Source organism: Bremia lactucae, linkage group LG15 (assembly GCF_004359215.1).
Source record: "Bremia lactucae strain SF5 linkage group LG15, whole genome shotgun sequence".
NCBI lineage: Eukaryota > Oomycota > Peronosporomycetes > Peronosporales > Peronosporaceae > Bremia > Bremia lactucae.
The window spans coordinates 1,030,413-1,046,442 of NC_090624.1; the positions used below are offsets into that span (position 1 = coordinate 1,030,413).

Below are 16,030 nucleotides of genomic sequence, written 5' to 3' on the forward strand. Positions count from 1 at the left end.
ACATGAAACTGAAGGTCCCCCGTGCATCCAGTAGCGCGGAGGGGGTCGGAATCTCGGCGGAAGTATTTTATGCTCTAAAGCACGAGGTGCAACTTCTAAATGTGGGCCCTGCTCTGAGAGCTCCTTGAGGCGGTTCAGAACCGTCTTTCGCTGCTGGAGCGTCAGCAACCTCTTTTAGAAGGCCAAATGGTTCAATGAAGCGCGGGCGCAATTTGGTCTTGAAGACCGCGGAAACCAAGTTGGTAGTTAGGTTTTTAGCGTTTAGTAAAACTCGGTCTCCGACCATTTCATAATTAATACAGCTTCTGCCGTCGGCATCTGCTTGTTCTTTTTATTTGTCTTGGCTGTCAGCCATCGTATCCCTTACATGTCTAAAGACGCTAAATCGTGTCGCGAGAAACTCGCTTACTTGTTTCTGGACGGTAACAGGGCTGATATCAGCAAGCCTATCGGCCAATTCTCCCCCACCAAGCCCTGAACCACGCAGTGGAATCGCTAACGGAACGCGCAGGTGTGTAAGACCATTTACATAGAACGGAGTAAAGCCTTTCGAGGCATGGACAGCGACGTTTAACGCAAACTCCAATACTGAGAGCATCGAGCTCCAGCGCTTTGGTGTCTGAGCACACGCGCTGCGTAAAACGTCTTCAATGACGCACACGTTCAGTTTGACCATCGGTCTGCGGATGGTCCGCGGTGGACATGCCCACTCTGGTGCCATGCACTCGGAAATTGATTTCCAACATTTACCCGTGAAACGGAAGTCCCGATCAGAGACAATTGCCACTGGCAAACCGTGTACAAAATATGCGATTGCTGTACCGTCACCATCAATGGAATCCGGCACGGCCGCTAAGTGAGCCATTTTGCTCAATCAGTCAACAAAGACCACTATGCCGGAGTTACCGGTGGAATCTTTCGGTAGACCGAAAACAAAATCCATACTCATGGACTCCCAACAACCTATGGGTACGGGAAGGCTCGCCAGTGGCGCAGCAGCATGCGCCGAGGGTTCAATCTGTTGGCAAGTTTCGCATGTGCGAACATATGTGCTGACCCATTTATAAAGTTAAGGCCACCAATAAATCTTTGGGAGGTAAACATTCAATCCGAGTCTCCTCATCGAGGACACTATCGTCTATCGATGAGCTGCTGAACACCGTTTGCTCTCAGAAAATACTATTGCCGACCAAATATCGACCACGTAGTTGTCATCTGTGATAAGACTGCAGATCTGCTTGACTTTGCCATTCCACGAAGGACAGTATCGTGTGCCTCATAGAGGATTCGGGACTTCGAATCCTCATCATGGGGATCAACGACACGCGGAGGGTCCGCAGTGTCTATGCAATAAAGCAACAGGTCGTTATCGATAGAAAATCGATGTAACCTTGCACGCAAACGTGCCAGCAATTTAATACCTGAACCAGAGTTCTATAGAGCTCGTAGCAGAGCTACACACTGTTCATTCTTGGCGTAAGTCGAACGGATAAATTCAGGAATAGGCGACATGATAGTCGTTAAATGAGAGAGCTCATAATCCGGCCTGCGTGAATACGCATCGGCCAAAGCATTCTGCTTGCCGGCTTATACTTCACCTCGAAGTTGTATTCCGCAAAACTGATAGCCATCGGGCCATTCTCTGTGAGAGATGGGGCGACTTAGTCGCCGTTCGTAATGACGCGTGATCTGTATAAATCACAAACGGCTTAGAGCCGAGCAGATGAACTCTGAATTTGACGAGAGCATACTTCATAGCAAGTAACTCTTTGTCATGAATTGGGTATTTCTTTTCCGCAGCGTTAAGCTATCTAGACTTGAACACAATAACACTTCATGCCCCTCAACATCTGTTTGTAGCAGAGCACTGCCAATGGCAAAATTTGATGCGTCACAGACGACACTGAAAGGCCAATTTGGGTTTGGCAGTGCCGAAATCGGGGCATGGATAAGACTATCCTTAACTGCTTGAAAAGCATTATTTTCGGTGCTAGTCCAGCACCATTCTGTACCCTTTTTAAGGAGATTAGATAATGGCCCAACCATATCAGAGTAATTTTCGCTATATTTGTGTAAATAATTGGCGAGACTCAACCACTTACACAAATCCTTTTGGTTTGTAGGAACCGGCCAATCTACTATGGCTTTTACCTTAGCAAGATCCGCTCTAAGGCCTCGCTTTTTAATGAAGCATCCCAAAGAAAGGAATTTCGTCTGCGCCAAAAATGCATTTAGATGCATGCACTCGAGCACTGCTCGCAAATGGTCTATATATTTTTCATATCCGATCGACCCTGCTCCGCACGACTATGGACAAAATTGTCATCGAAATAAGTATGTGCATAACCTCGATGAGGGTGAAACAGTTGCGTCACTAGACGATTAAAAGTTGCCGGGGCGTTGGAAAGCCCTTGTGGCATAACCAGTCACTCCCATAACATGCCGCTTGGGGTGCTAAACGCTGTAAGCGGGAAATCATTAGCTCGCATGAGCAATTGGTAGTAACCATCGACTAAGTCCAATGCATGTACATTGTATATCCCACAATATTGTTTTGAAGAACATCATTTCTAGGAATGGGGGTTTGTGCTGGTATAGTGGCAGCATTAAGCTTATTATAAGCATGTACAATGCGCCATTTACCATTCTGCTTTTTGGCACAAAATGTCGGCGTCGAATGAGGAGTTTTGCTCTCTCGTACCATTCCAGCCTCGTGCTTAGCACGGAAGAAATCGTCAATGACGTCACACTGTTTCCTTGGTAAAGGCCATTGTCTTGTGACACAGTATTTGGTTCCCGGAACTAAGTCAATTTCAAGACGAACACTTCTATCCGGAGGTAAAAGAGATGGTGGATTATTACATGCCACATCTGGAAATACCTTAATTAAGGTATAAAAGGGATCCGTAGGATCTTTAAGGATCGACGACCCATTTCGCGCACTAAGTGCAGCTTTGTGTCATCCAGGACAGCTTGAAGAGCCTCGTCTTCTTCCTCAACGAGGCTTAAATCCATAGGTTCCGCTATCTTAGACGGAACCATGTGCTCGAAGAGCTTGTTCGATAAACAGGTGTGCTAACGCGAGCAGACTTAAAGTCAAACTCGGCGCGTAGCGCTATGGCAACTGCCTCTTCGAACGTAGACGGAAGAGATCGGAACAATTCCGTCCAAGCAACGTTCTTATTAAGACCCCCCCATAAAGATGGTCACTACAATTGCTTCTTGCACCGGGTCTTGATGCATAGATGCAATGAGAGTTCTCAACTCCTGGACAAAGTCCCCTAGGGTCGCTAGGAGCCGTGCTCGCATGCGAAAAGCCTGATCAGGCGGTGCAAACATGCTCGTCATTTGCTGTTTTAGCGAATCTCATGAGGGAATAGGCGTCGTTAATGGACGTGCTGCACGATAGTGCCCACTCCATGGCTTTACCTCCAAGTTTGGAAATGGCCATAGCCACTTTTTCCCGTTCTGTTAAGAACAAGGCGGAATCAATGGACATTTCCATCTGCTTAATCCAAAAAGAAAGATTTTCTTCCTCTTTCCCCTCAAATGTATTCACATTGACAGCTTAGAGGGCAAGCCTTCGGCTCTAAGTCAGTTACAGAGATGTACCGGGTTGGCATAGATGCCGCTAAGTGGTCCTGTACCTGGCCGATCAGGGAAGCTTCATATCGCATAAAGGCTTCAAGCCTTGCATGCAGGACCTCTGGTCCCTGGGAGATAATGATCTCCACATGTTCAAGCCCAAATAAAGTTTTGAGCTTGTCGTAAGCTGCACGTTACACCTCTGAATGTTCTGGAATCTCTTCCATTTTCGTGAGGGTTTAGTCTTGTAAACTCAGGCGTAGATTGACTACGGATGCTACCAGATGTAGCGTAGCTACCTCGCTCCTAAAGTCACAGGAAGACTTTCAGTCTGAGAAAGTCACTTAGTTCTTTTGAATTAATGGGCTAACGACTGAGGGAGTCGTACAAGCAATTAAAGCTTAAGGAATCCTAGTATAAGGGATTCAGGGGTTCGTAGAACCAAGTGGCAACTAGTGCCCACGAGTATATACCTTAGACAAGCTTCTATCTCTTACAGATCAATGCGCAAGTCATAAGAATACAGTAAACGCTTTAAGAATAAATGGGGAACTGAACTTTATTTAAATTTCTAATCTTAAACTTTACCCTACCTAATTTAAAAAATAGATTTCGGCTGCCAGATTAATATCTGGCGGCGACCACATTTGTTACCCATAATTAATGGGATTTTAGTAATTAATGGATTTAGAATATGATAAAAGGGTATTTTATCCATAAAGTAAATGGACGACAACAACGGTTCTCCAACCGATGTGTGCCCCATTTTACTCAAGAACTGTTATATATGTTCGACGATGTCTGTTATTATTTCATTTCAAATGTGAAATGTATCCAAATTAAAAAAACTGTTGCATGATGCGGATGAATTATTCATATTATTACAGTAGCTTTGACATACTTGAGTTAGGTTTAACAGCTTGAACTCGGATACGTCAAACATTACCATGAAGACGCAGTAGATAAGAACGTGATTTTCGGCACTAATCTAAGCAAGTTCGTGAAAATGTTACTTGAAGTTAATAAAAAAACATCCAAATGAGCTAATAGCGGAGCTATAGCGCGATTTCTGAGCCTGCAGCGATGTCCATGCGGCGAAAGGCAACTAATTCACACTTAATAGACGCATCCGTGGAGGTCAACAAATTTGTCATGCATTTTTGAGTTTAATTTTTATGATGGCTTAAACTCTGACGCTTCATTTTTTTTTATCGACTTCCGACTACAAATGTCTTGACATTTTGTTTCAAACATCCTGAACGCAAAAAGTGTGAGAAACGATCAGGTGCTATACATAGAGTTTAATTCACAGATTGCTAGCACAATCGTCGACGAGAGGCAGCAGTCGATGTTGAGGCTTCGTTGGAAATTTGGGGGCCGTCGGATGGAATGAAGCTGAGTAGTAGGTGCTCTTGTAATTTATTGAACGGTAGCGTGATTGCACTTGAGGTTTCCGTAAGAGAAATGAAAGCGGAGGAAGGCGTTTATTTGGTTCATTTGCAAGCAAAAACCGAGCCTTATAGGAGGGCACACTTGGTGTCAAAGCAGTTGCGTCAATGACGCCAGTCTTTATATACCTTTCTTTCGTGTTGCTGAGCGACAACAAGAGCTCTGGAGCTGTAGGTGCAAGGGATGCAGCTGTTCGTATCCACGGAGCGAGAGCTTTCGTTGTTGTTTGCTTCTGGTTTGTGAGCCCTTCTCGACGTAGCTTTGCCTTGATACTGCGATATGGCCAGCGATATTTAAGCCTCTGGCAGTTGCGCTTCAGCGTGATTGGTGCAACACCAAGCAGTCGGGCAGCATCGTCTTGACGGTAGTGTGAGTATTCTTGAAGTACTTTGATGGAAAAGTCGAACTTGCGTCGGCTCTTCCGTACGGGCTGTGGGGGCGTCTTGGTTGCAGGTGGTGCTGGCAGTGAAGTCGTCATCGAATAGGAGCGAAGCTTATGGCAAGAAGAGATCCGTAGAATGGAAGACTGTTTAAGAAATGAAAGGCAACACTGGGCTGCAAATATTTTCTTATAACTATGCTATGTTCAAACCCTGGTCAGTAACGTCTGTATTAGCGTAAGAGAAGGCTACAACATGTAGAAAGTCAGAGCTTATGCCTATAGCTTTCGTCGCGAAATTGTGGATGCTAGTGGTGACAGACTCGTGCAACTAATTTCCACATGATATGTGTTAAAAATTGTTTTACCAATTGAATATACTCTTGTGTGCCCTAGATTACCCTGGTATCAATTGTTTTACATGTTCCTCGAATGGACGTCCGTTTGTGCAGGCATGGATTCCGACTCCCAGCAGGGTTTTGACCTTTGCTCATCCCCTCGTGGTAACAACAAATGTGCTAATAGGCCAATCAATAGACACGTACGATGGGCCATCAGAGGCCATACTAGACATCAAGTCGTGTCGTAGTACTTCGTGGGACGTTGAATCATGTTCGGACGACGTAGGTTGAATTTCACAAATACACTGAGCACAAAATAAATGGAAAAAGGGATTGGCAAAAGAACTCTTCTAGAAGAAAATGGCCAAGCAACACCGAAGAAATAAATCTATTTGGGCAGTTTTGTAGTCTTTTTGCCCCTCTGTGGTGTTGTTGTTGTTGGCACTCAATCATTGTTCAAGAAAGAGTAGATTTCTAAAGGTCAAATTTACGTTCCAAATTAATACTAAAAAAACGATACATGCCTCGATTGTCGAGATTGAACCCGGTTGCAGTGACCGAGGAATCTATCGCAACAGTGTTTCACAATTCTGGCTCCCAGGAGCTGTGATGTCGAGTGCGTGGCGTGCAATCCAAGTGGGCGGTAAGCGCGCAGCATGCGTCCATGCAGCGAACGCCGTCCGAGCAGCGCGAGTCGTTTGCAACCACCATTATCGCATATTAACTTCGTAACAGTAAAGGGAATATCATACGCGGGTCGCTATGTTAAGGCATTACAGCTGACGTTGGCACCGTTTGCAATAAGATTTAAGTATGGTAAGTGTAGCCACGCCTCCGATGACGAGTTGCAATCGCTAGATCTGCGCCACTCGCATGTCGTTGGCTGCTTAATATTTTGCGTCGGCGTGGAATCGCGCATTCCAAATACCGAGATCAATATGCGACGTAGATACATGCATGAACCTACTATATCCACAAAGTCGATAGCGTAATCACCAAAGATATATCGCTATGACATTTATTAATGTCATCTACGGTACAGACCACGCAGAAAGTATTGACATAATATCTGGGGGCGTGATGCTCCCGCATCTCAATTGTGTCGTGTTGTGTCCCAGACCGTAGAGCTATCCCCTGTGGTATCTGAGGCCTTGGGGTACGTAAGATAAGATCCAAGACGGTCTCGTCTTATGCCTTCTAAGGAACACAGACAGCAAGGGCGGCACACATTACTCGAAGCGTACGTTACACCTTCTTTTGCGTTGTGCGTAGAAACAGGCTTCGAGTCCAAATCATCTTAAATCTGGTGTCATCAATGTTCAGTCTCTTTGGCACCATAAAAACGCCAACCGTGGTAGTGAGACCTCCGCCGTCTTCCTCTGTCAACGACCAACAAGAGACGTTGTCAAGTTTGTAGCTGATGCGACGTCCCCATATCACAATTTGCTCACTGCGTCTCCACCCGTATTTCTGCCATGAAGCCTGTCACGATCTGTCGGCCCAAGTCCAAGAAGCTGCGCAAGAGTCGACGCGTCTATGACTTCGACTACAAGTTCCTGTCGCAGTACTTTCACATGCCACAGAAGCAGGCAGCTGCACTATTGGACGTCGCTGTTATTACGATCAAGCGCAATTGCAAACACTACGGCTTCAAGTGGCCGTACCGTGCTAATAAGTACAAATACCCTAGCAGACCAGTGCTGTCGGACAAAGGTCGAGCATTTCACGAGCTGCCGCTCAACTGTATGAAGGAGCAAATTGATGCGGAAATGCATCAAACAAGTGAGTGCGATACCGACACGGAAAGCGTCGACGAAGGAGGCCAAGAAAAAGAGAATTATTGCAATATTCTTTGTAGGCTTAGAGCGTCCAGCACGTCCGAGATGTCCATGGTTAGATTTTAGTGCGGTGCAGTTAAGACTCAGTATCCATAAGTGTTTATTGTTTTTTAACTAGTAATTTTATAGACATCAGTTATATTATTTTACTTACCTAGTTGATTTACATTAGACAAATTGTTTTATATAGGTAGATTAAAAGCCTTTTTAAAAAAACGTCAACTTCAAACTTGCAGTGGCAATATCACGCAAAAAAATCTGCTCACCAGATCTCTGCATAACAGCAGCCTCACTGGATTGATTGAACCTCTACTCCATAACTTTTTCAATACTTAAGCACTGATCTTCCATGCCGTAATATTGCCGCAATCATCCTTGTTCACACTCTGTCATGTCGCACTACGTCGTCGTTGATGCACGTCTCAGCTTAAGCACCGAAAACTTTTGCTGTCTTCCTGGGACGCCCCGATTACACAGGCCAAAAATGGTCCTAAATTCTTGTCAAAAACAAATGCTACAAGCCCGCAGTGGTTCAACTTCAATCTTATCCTTACAGGCTTCAGATGCATCGCCAGTAAATCGCTGTGCCCACACTTAAGGCCCGAAACCAACATAGAATTTTCACCAAAATACTAGGCCCCGACATACTTCTTCAGCAATGACCACTCGTCAAGCCGATCCTTTGTGTGAGAAGTCGTGGCACTCGTCACAATAAATGAAAATCAATCGACAAGAGTTTTGGCGCCGAATTAGTAAGAATGCCGACAAATGCGTCTTTCGTTTAAAGAGCAAATTTTGCACGCGAGAATCATTTAACCGGCAATGGTAGCTTTGAAATAGTATATTGTCACAAATTAGTAATAAGTTTTTAGGCAGGCACTTTACTTCAAGTTTGAATCAGATTCATGTAGATGCCATTTAATTTTGTCATACCCCAATGCGTTCCATCTCAGGAATGCGAGAAACACTGCGACAGAATAGGACTTGAGCTGCCACTTCAATGTCTAATCGTGTCTTTTTCTCTCGCATCAACTGCCCGTATCTCGTAAAAGCCTCTTGAAATGGAGTTGAGACGGCACTTATGCAAAGATATTTCTTTGCCAATCGAGCGAGGGATGGAAACAGGCGCTGGTATCGACTCCACCACTCTAGTGGGTCATGTTCGCTTTCATCTGTCGCCGGCAAGCAGGGCGAGTCCAAGTACTGCTGCACCTGCAGTTTGACCTTTTCAACTTCGGTCGTGGGCTCTTCAAGTGGGAAAAACTCATGCAGCAATGCTGCCGCTTTCTTAGTGATCGAAGGACTTGCATTTGATCCCATCGAATCCTTTGCATTAGAGCTTTGTTTCTTCTCCATGTTGCAATCATTCGGACGAACATCATCGTCCTTGTCACTGACACGAAGGAGCACGTAAAGAGATTGCACCAATTGCTGCTTTTCCAAAGCCGAAAGAAAAGGCAACGACTTAAAACGGGGATCCAATAGACACGACAGATATGGCGATGATGGCGCGCCACCCGACGAACACAAGTCCATATTAAGGGTTTCGACAATTGTTTGACGTATGGTTGCCACAAGCGGGTCCGTTACCCACGCGCCAGCATCAGCCAAGTGCTTTTTCAAAGAATGAACAAGTGGATATATAATCGACAACCCGGGATAAGCCAGCGGGGTAATGTGCACGAGTCCTTCAATTGGCTCGAGTAGTTTCACAAGTTGTTTCAACGATGCCCATTCGTTCGAAGACAGTTCACAACACGTGAATCGAAGCTGCATGGGTCTACGAGCAGGATTCGTGTCACTATCGAGGCCCATTTTGTACCGCAGAAGCATTTTTTCTAACTCAACAATTCGACACATCATTTGAATGGTGGAGTTCCAGCGGTCATCAAAGTCACAGATCACGGGCAATGCCTCCCCGTTGTGAGAAGCAATTGTGCTAGTCGTCGATCCAGCGCCAGTATTTACACTAGGCGAAGCTATGTCGACTATTGTCGTCAACCCTTTAATACTTTCTACTACATCCAGCGCCGTGGAGCCGCCACTTTCACTAATGCTAACGCTCACTCCGTCCGCGGTCGCTGCCATGGATGCGGCTTGGATCGAATCTGTCGAGGGGTCTTCGTTCATACTGCGTTGCAGCGCGAGAAAAATCTGATACTCGGATGGGTTTTGAATAAAAAATGACACGTAGTTTCGGCACCGACGGGTAAGCGTGGCGCACTCTCGTAACCCACTGGACATGGCAGTTTCAATCTCCTCGACAAAGCATCGGACGACAGCTAAGCCAGGATACTCACTATGAATCGCGTTAGCCTCGGCATTTGCTTCTGCTTGCGCCACGGTACGACAGTTTTTGCTTGCATTCTCTGGAACAGCATGTGTCGACACTGCATGTAATCGCATCGTCAGCGCGGCAACTTTCGACGAGGGAATGTCCCACTTTTCCATCACATCTCGAAGCAGAGCAATCGTATTGACTCGTTCGTCCAGAGGCAACACATAAACTTCCAAGACACAATCTCGACGACGAAAAGCACGGGAGATCCAGTGGCCACTCACAGTGAGCACATTCTGACCAAATACCGATGTCCACGTATTAAGCGACAAACTCAGGACATCCACGTCGGCCACGACTTCTTTCAGAATCTCACGTTGGGAATAGTATAAATTAGACAGAGCTACTTTCAGTGTCTCCTCCGACGGAAGTTTAGGCACAATCCCCATTCCCAATGCATTTCCATCACCACAGTGCAGCCCCGATTCAAGCGAACCTCCAAATAAAAGATTACTCAACTCGAGTCCCATCTGCGCAACATCCAGTGGCTCGTATTGCGCAATCAAGTACTTTAAAAGACGGTGTGTCAAGAGTTTCGAGTACACGACACTAGAGGCAGCACAACTCGGCAGAATACTGGTATTTCCGCTTATGCTGGCGCTATGACGTCGGCCGCGCCCTGACACGCCCGAAAGTGACGAGTAGTCAACAACTCGCTGATCGAACCCAACGCCTGCCATATCAATCACCCCCTCGTTCAATTCAAAGCCCGCAGGAAACGGCAGCACACTGGACGTCGCTGTCGTGGATGCGCTCATTGGCAGCGTCACAAAGCTCGACGGATCAAACTCCGTCCCCAACACGGCATGGCCAATCGCGGCTGTTTGCTCAGTGGGATCTCCAATGATCTTTCGTCGCTTACTTGCAACATTCGCATTGACTGCTCGTCTTCTAGCCGACCGTAGCTCTAGCAACTGATGTCTATGTACGTTTCCGAGTGGCTCACTCGGTAACGACGCGCCGAGAATCGCGGCAGTGTCAACTGGCATGAAGAGACTCGAGCCATTTGAAGCCGCTGCGCCAGTCGATCCGAGGTGTGGAGGGCGAGGATGGACCCCTTTGGGATAATCATAGTCCGCAGCACACTTGCCCGGGGCATACTTGTGGTGTTTCTTCCTCAAGTGACGGTTCATCGTGCTTGTGCCCCCCGAGTACGCAAAGCGCGTCGTCTGGGCTGGACATAGCGTGCAGATGACGAACTTCCCGCTCACATCCTTTACAAAGTAGTCCCAGATGAAGCTAGGCAGCCCAATGGTGGTGGCCTCAACCTTGTCTTGCCTGCAGCTGCGTCGACGATCATCGGATGGCTTGGAATGATGGTCGCTCGTGTCGATGTCGGGCGGTTCGAGGATGAGCTCGGGGTCCATTCGTTGACCGAAATTGCCTAAGAAATGTATAAAGTAGCGGTCCAAAGCGTGCTAAAGTTTTTCTTCAGCAAATTTCAGGAAATCGTTATTCAGCCGATTTTCTACAATTTGCGCAAGCCAGCCCGGCTACCCAAATTTTAATATCGATGGTACCATCATTATGCGAAGTCGCATTTGGGCCGACCCAGAAGGATGAACATGACCCTTTTTTGGCTCCGAAATTTATTTTAAAGTATTTAGGGTAACGTTTTTAGATTAAAAAAACTAAATAAAGTTCTGTGCCCCTTTTGATTTTAAAGCGTCTAGTGCCTTCCGAAGGCTTGCGCATTGATTGATCTATGCGATATATGAGCCTTTCTAAGGTACATATTCTCGGGCACTGGTTGCCACTTGGTTCTACGAACCCCTGAATCCCGTGAACTAGGATTCATTAAGCTTTAATAGCTTGTACGACTCCCTGAGTTTTTAAACCCATTAGTTCTATAGAACTAAGAGACTCTCTGAGTCTGTAAGTCTTCCTCTGACTTCAGGAGCAAGGTAGCTCCGTTACACCTAGTAGCACTTGTAGTCAATCTACGCCTGAGTCTTTATAAGACTAATTTCTCACTGAAATGGAAGAGATTCCAGAACATTCAGAGGCGTAACGTGCAGCTCACGACAAGCTCAAAACTTTATTTGGGCTTAAACATGTGAAATGCATTATCTCCCAGGGACCAGAGGTCCTGCATGCAAGGCTTGAAGCCTTTATGCGATATGAAGCCTCCCTGATCGGCCAGGTACAAGATCACTTAGCGGCATCTATGCCAACCCGGTACATCTCTGTACCTGATTTAGAGCCGAGGGCTCGCCCTCTAGCTGTCAATGTGAAGACATTTGAGGGAAAAGAGGGAAAAATCTTCCTTTTTGGATTATGCAGATGGAAATGTCCATTGATTCCACCTTGTTCTCAACAGAACGGCAAAAGGTGGTGATGGCTATGCCAAACTCGGAGGTAGAGCCATGGAGTGGGCCCCACCGTGCAGCGCATCCATAATCGACACTTTTCCTTCATGGGATTCACCGAAACAGCTAATGAATAGTATCTGTTTGCACCACCTGTTCAGGCTCTTCGCATGCGAGCACGGCTCCTAGCGACTCGATGGGGTAAACGAACCCTAGGAGACTTTGTCCACGAGTTAAGAACTCTCATTGCATCTATGCATCAAGACCCGGTTTAAGAAGCAATTGTCGTAACAACCTTTATGAGGGTCTCAATGAGGGCGTTGCCCGGACGGAAGTATTCCGATCTCATCCTGCTACTTTCAAAGAGGCAATTGTTTTAGCGCTACGCGCTGAGTTCGACTTTAAGTCTGTTCGTGTTAGCGCCTGTTAACCAAACAAGCTCTTCAAGCACATGGTTCCGTCTAATAGAGCGAAACCCATGGATTTAAGCCTCGATGAGGAAGGAGAAGAGGCTGTTCAAGCTGTGGAACAGCATAAGAACTTTCGTAGATGTTATGTGTGCGGAAGCACGAAACATTTACGTCCGGCCTGTCCCCTCCGCAATACGCGTAAGGCCCGAAAGAGCACCAATTCCGACCAATACCAGTAATCTGGTACGGTGCGGGAAAGTGTCGATACCCAAAAGGTGCGGGGCGCCCTACTGGGGAAGGCCTAGGCTCTGTTGAACCTCTAGGAGGTGAGAGTAAACAGAACCTAGCCCCAATCAACTCGGTGCGTAATGGCACGGGGCGAGAGTAGAAGCCTGGCTTGCTAGTCGCTCAAGCGACTGTGGAAGGCTTTGATAAGCCATGGTCAAATTTAATTGGCTCAGGAGCGTCTTGCAATTATGCTCGACGTCTTTCCTTTGAAGGAAGTCAACAATACGTTGAGGCGCTTAAAGCGCATAAAAGTGATACAGTCAGTGTTTGCTTAGCGACTGGGACTCATCTCACTGTTCCTTAGTTCCATTGAGCTAAGTTATGAAGTTCCTGGACTTTGACAGTATGGAATGCTGTCTGGCCGTTGATTTGGATTCGAGATACGATCTCATCCTTGGTATGGCCTAGTTTGAACGCCACGAACGCCACGAGCCATGGATCGAGTGGAAGTCCAAGACCTTAGGTGCCACGCGCAATGTTCCTAGCAAAGTTCTGGAGGGTCATGAATCCACCTCTGCTAGACAACAAAAGTGCTATTGGCGCGGATCATTGACTGAGTTTGTCAGTGTTTTAGACATTGGAGTGCTCTCATTTTTTAACCTCCAATGTTGAAAACATTAACTTTGAGCCCGAATCAGATGAAGGAAGTGGAACGGCACGTACTCCGTCGAGTAACACTCGTTGCAATAACGATTCACTGAATGCGAAAGCATTGTTGGCCTAAGGCCGAGTGATCAAGGGTGTAAACTACCTGAAATGCGTGGAGTGTCACGTCTAAGCCCACCGAGTGTGGTCGGCCGAGGTGGCACCATACTGAGTGTCAGTAGTGACACTTTTGGCGGTTCGCCAGGACCTCAAGGGTGCAATGTCTCTGAGATACGTGGAGTGGCACGTCTAAGTTCACCGAGTGTGGTCGGCCGAGGTGGCACCATACTGAGTGTCAATAGTGACACTATTGGCGGTTCACCTGGGCATTTTGGGTCAAACCCTTTTAATGCAAGTAAAGCGACACGTAAACGCTCGCTGGTAAGAAAATTCAGTAACCTAACCTTTTGTCGGATGTCGAATCAGACAACATGTCTGGTATAGAACCAATACAGGCTGAAAAATTTGGGGATGTGAATTTCCCGGCCTCTAGGAGGCGTATCGTCGCTACTCAAACACAGGGGAGACGCGAAGCGTTTATACCCCCTTAAAGTGATACGTGTGAGCAATTACACACGCTTGTAAATGATGTAACCGGTAACATAGAGGGAGAAGTTATCCTTGCGGCAATCCCTTCGTTACATGCTCTTTTAGAGCTAGACGAAATGTCTATCGATGAGTGCGGCGAGCTGGCGACTTATCTAAGATGGTGGTCATTCAACCTATGATTAAGTTAAACTCATCGTCACTTCTGGACGAAGCTATCCTGGATGACGAAAAAACTGCACTAAGTGCGCGGAGTGGGTCATCAATCCTTAAAGATCCTACGGACTCATTTTAACTTGATTAAGGAATTCCAAGATGTGGTATGTACCAATCCACAATCTGTTTTACCTCCGGATAGAGGTGTCCGTCATAAAATTGACTTGGTTCCGGGAACAAAATACTGTGTCACACGACAACGGCCTTTTGTGACGGATCAGTGTGACGTCATTGACGATTTTTTCTGTGCTAAGCACGAGGCGGGAATAGAACGAGAGAGCAAATATCCCCATTCGACACCGATGTTTTGCTTCAAAAAGCCAAATGGTAAACTACGCGCCGTACATGCTTATAATAAGCTGAATGCTGCCACTATACCAGCTCAAACCCCCGTTCCTAGTAAGGATGTACTTTAGAACAATATGGTGGGATGTACAATGTACAGTGCAATGGACTTAGTCGTTGGTTACTACCAATTGCTCATGCGAGCTAGCGATAGTCCCGCTTACAGTGGTTAGCACCCCAAGCGGTATGCTATGTGAGTGGATGGTTGTGCCACAAGGGCTTTCCAAAGCCCCGGTAACATTAAATCGTCTAGTGACACAACTGTTCCGCCCTCATCGAGGTTACACAGACGCATTTCGATAACATTTTTATCCATAGTCGTGCGGAGCTGGATCGGGCGGATATGGAAAACCATTTAGACCATTTGCGAGCAGTGCTCGAGTGTATGCGCACAAATAAATCGTGCGCCAATGCATTTAAATGCATTTTTGGCGCAGACGAAATGCCTTTTTTAGGGTGCTTCATTGGGAAGCGAGGCCTTAGAACGGACCCCGTGAATGTAAAGCCATAGTAGATTGTCCGGTTCCTAAAAATTAAAAGGATTTGCGTAAGTGGTTGGGTCTCGCCAATTAATTACACAAATACAGCGAAAAAAAATTACGCTGAATGGCTAGGCCATTATTTAATCTTCTTAAAAAGGGTTCAGAATGGTGCTGGACTAGCACCGAACATGATGCTTTTCGAGCAGTTAAGGATAGTCTTATCCATGCCCCGATTTCGGCACTGCCAAACCCAAATTGGCCTTTCAGTGTCGTCTGTGACGCATCAGATTTTGCCATTGGCAGTGCTCTGTTTTACAAACAGATGTTGATGGCCATGAACGTGTTATTGCGTTCGAGTCTAGACAGCTTAAAACTGCGGAAAAGAACAACCCAATTCATGACAAAGAGTTACTTGCTATGAAGTATTTTCTCGTCGAATTCAGAGTTCATCTGCTCGGCTCTAAGCCGTTTGTGATATATACAGATCACACGTCATTACGCACGGCGACTAAGTCGCCCCATTTCTAATAGAGAATGGCCCGATGGCTATCCTTTTTTGCGGAATACAACTCCGAGGTGAAGTATAAGCCCGGCAAGCAGAATGCCTTGGCCGATGCGTATTCACGCAGGCCGGATTATGAGGTCTCTCATTTAACGACTATCATATCGCCTATTCCTGAATTAATCCGTACGACTTACGCCAAGGATGAACAGTGTGTAGCTCTGCTACGAGCTCTATAGAACTCTGATTCAGGTATTAAATTGCCGGCACGTTTGCGTGCAAGGTTACATCGATAATCTATCGATAACGACCTGTTGCTTTATTGCACAGACACTGCGGACCCTCCGCGTGTCGTTG

General features: G+C 46.4%; 3 protein-coding genes across 3 annotated transcripts; 1 reads left to right on the top strand and 2 right to left on the bottom strand.

Moving 5' to 3' along the window:
* Positions 1-4,891: 4,891 nt before the first annotated feature.
* On the bottom strand, positions 4,892-5,512 carry CCR75_006452 (uncharacterized protein; the record flags this gene model as incomplete). Its single annotated transcript, XM_067964522.1, has 1 exon — positions 4,892-5,512. One exon carries the CDS (start codon positions 5,510-5,512, stop codon positions 4,892-4,894), a length of 621 nt encoding a protein of 206 aa, XP_067819210.1.
* A 1,717-nt stretch (positions 5,513-7,229) lies between these two features.
* Positions 7,230-7,791, top strand: CCR75_006453 (uncharacterized protein; the record flags this gene model as incomplete). Its single annotated transcript, XM_067964523.1, has 2 exons — positions 7,230-7,646; positions 7,783-7,791. 2 exons carry the CDS (start codon positions 7,230-7,232, stop codon positions 7,789-7,791), a joined length of 426 nt encoding a protein of 141 aa, XP_067819211.1.
* Positions 7,792-8,519: 728 nt separating this feature from the next.
* CCR75_006454 (uncharacterized protein) lies at positions 8,520-11,297 on the bottom strand (the record flags this gene model as incomplete). Its single annotated transcript, XM_067964524.1, has 1 exon — positions 8,520-11,297. The coding sequence occupies one exon, from the start codon at positions 11,295-11,297 to the stop codon at positions 8,520-8,522; it is 2,778 nt and encodes a 925-aa protein (XP_067819208.1).
* Between the last annotated feature and the right edge of the window lie 4,733 nt (positions 11,298-16,030).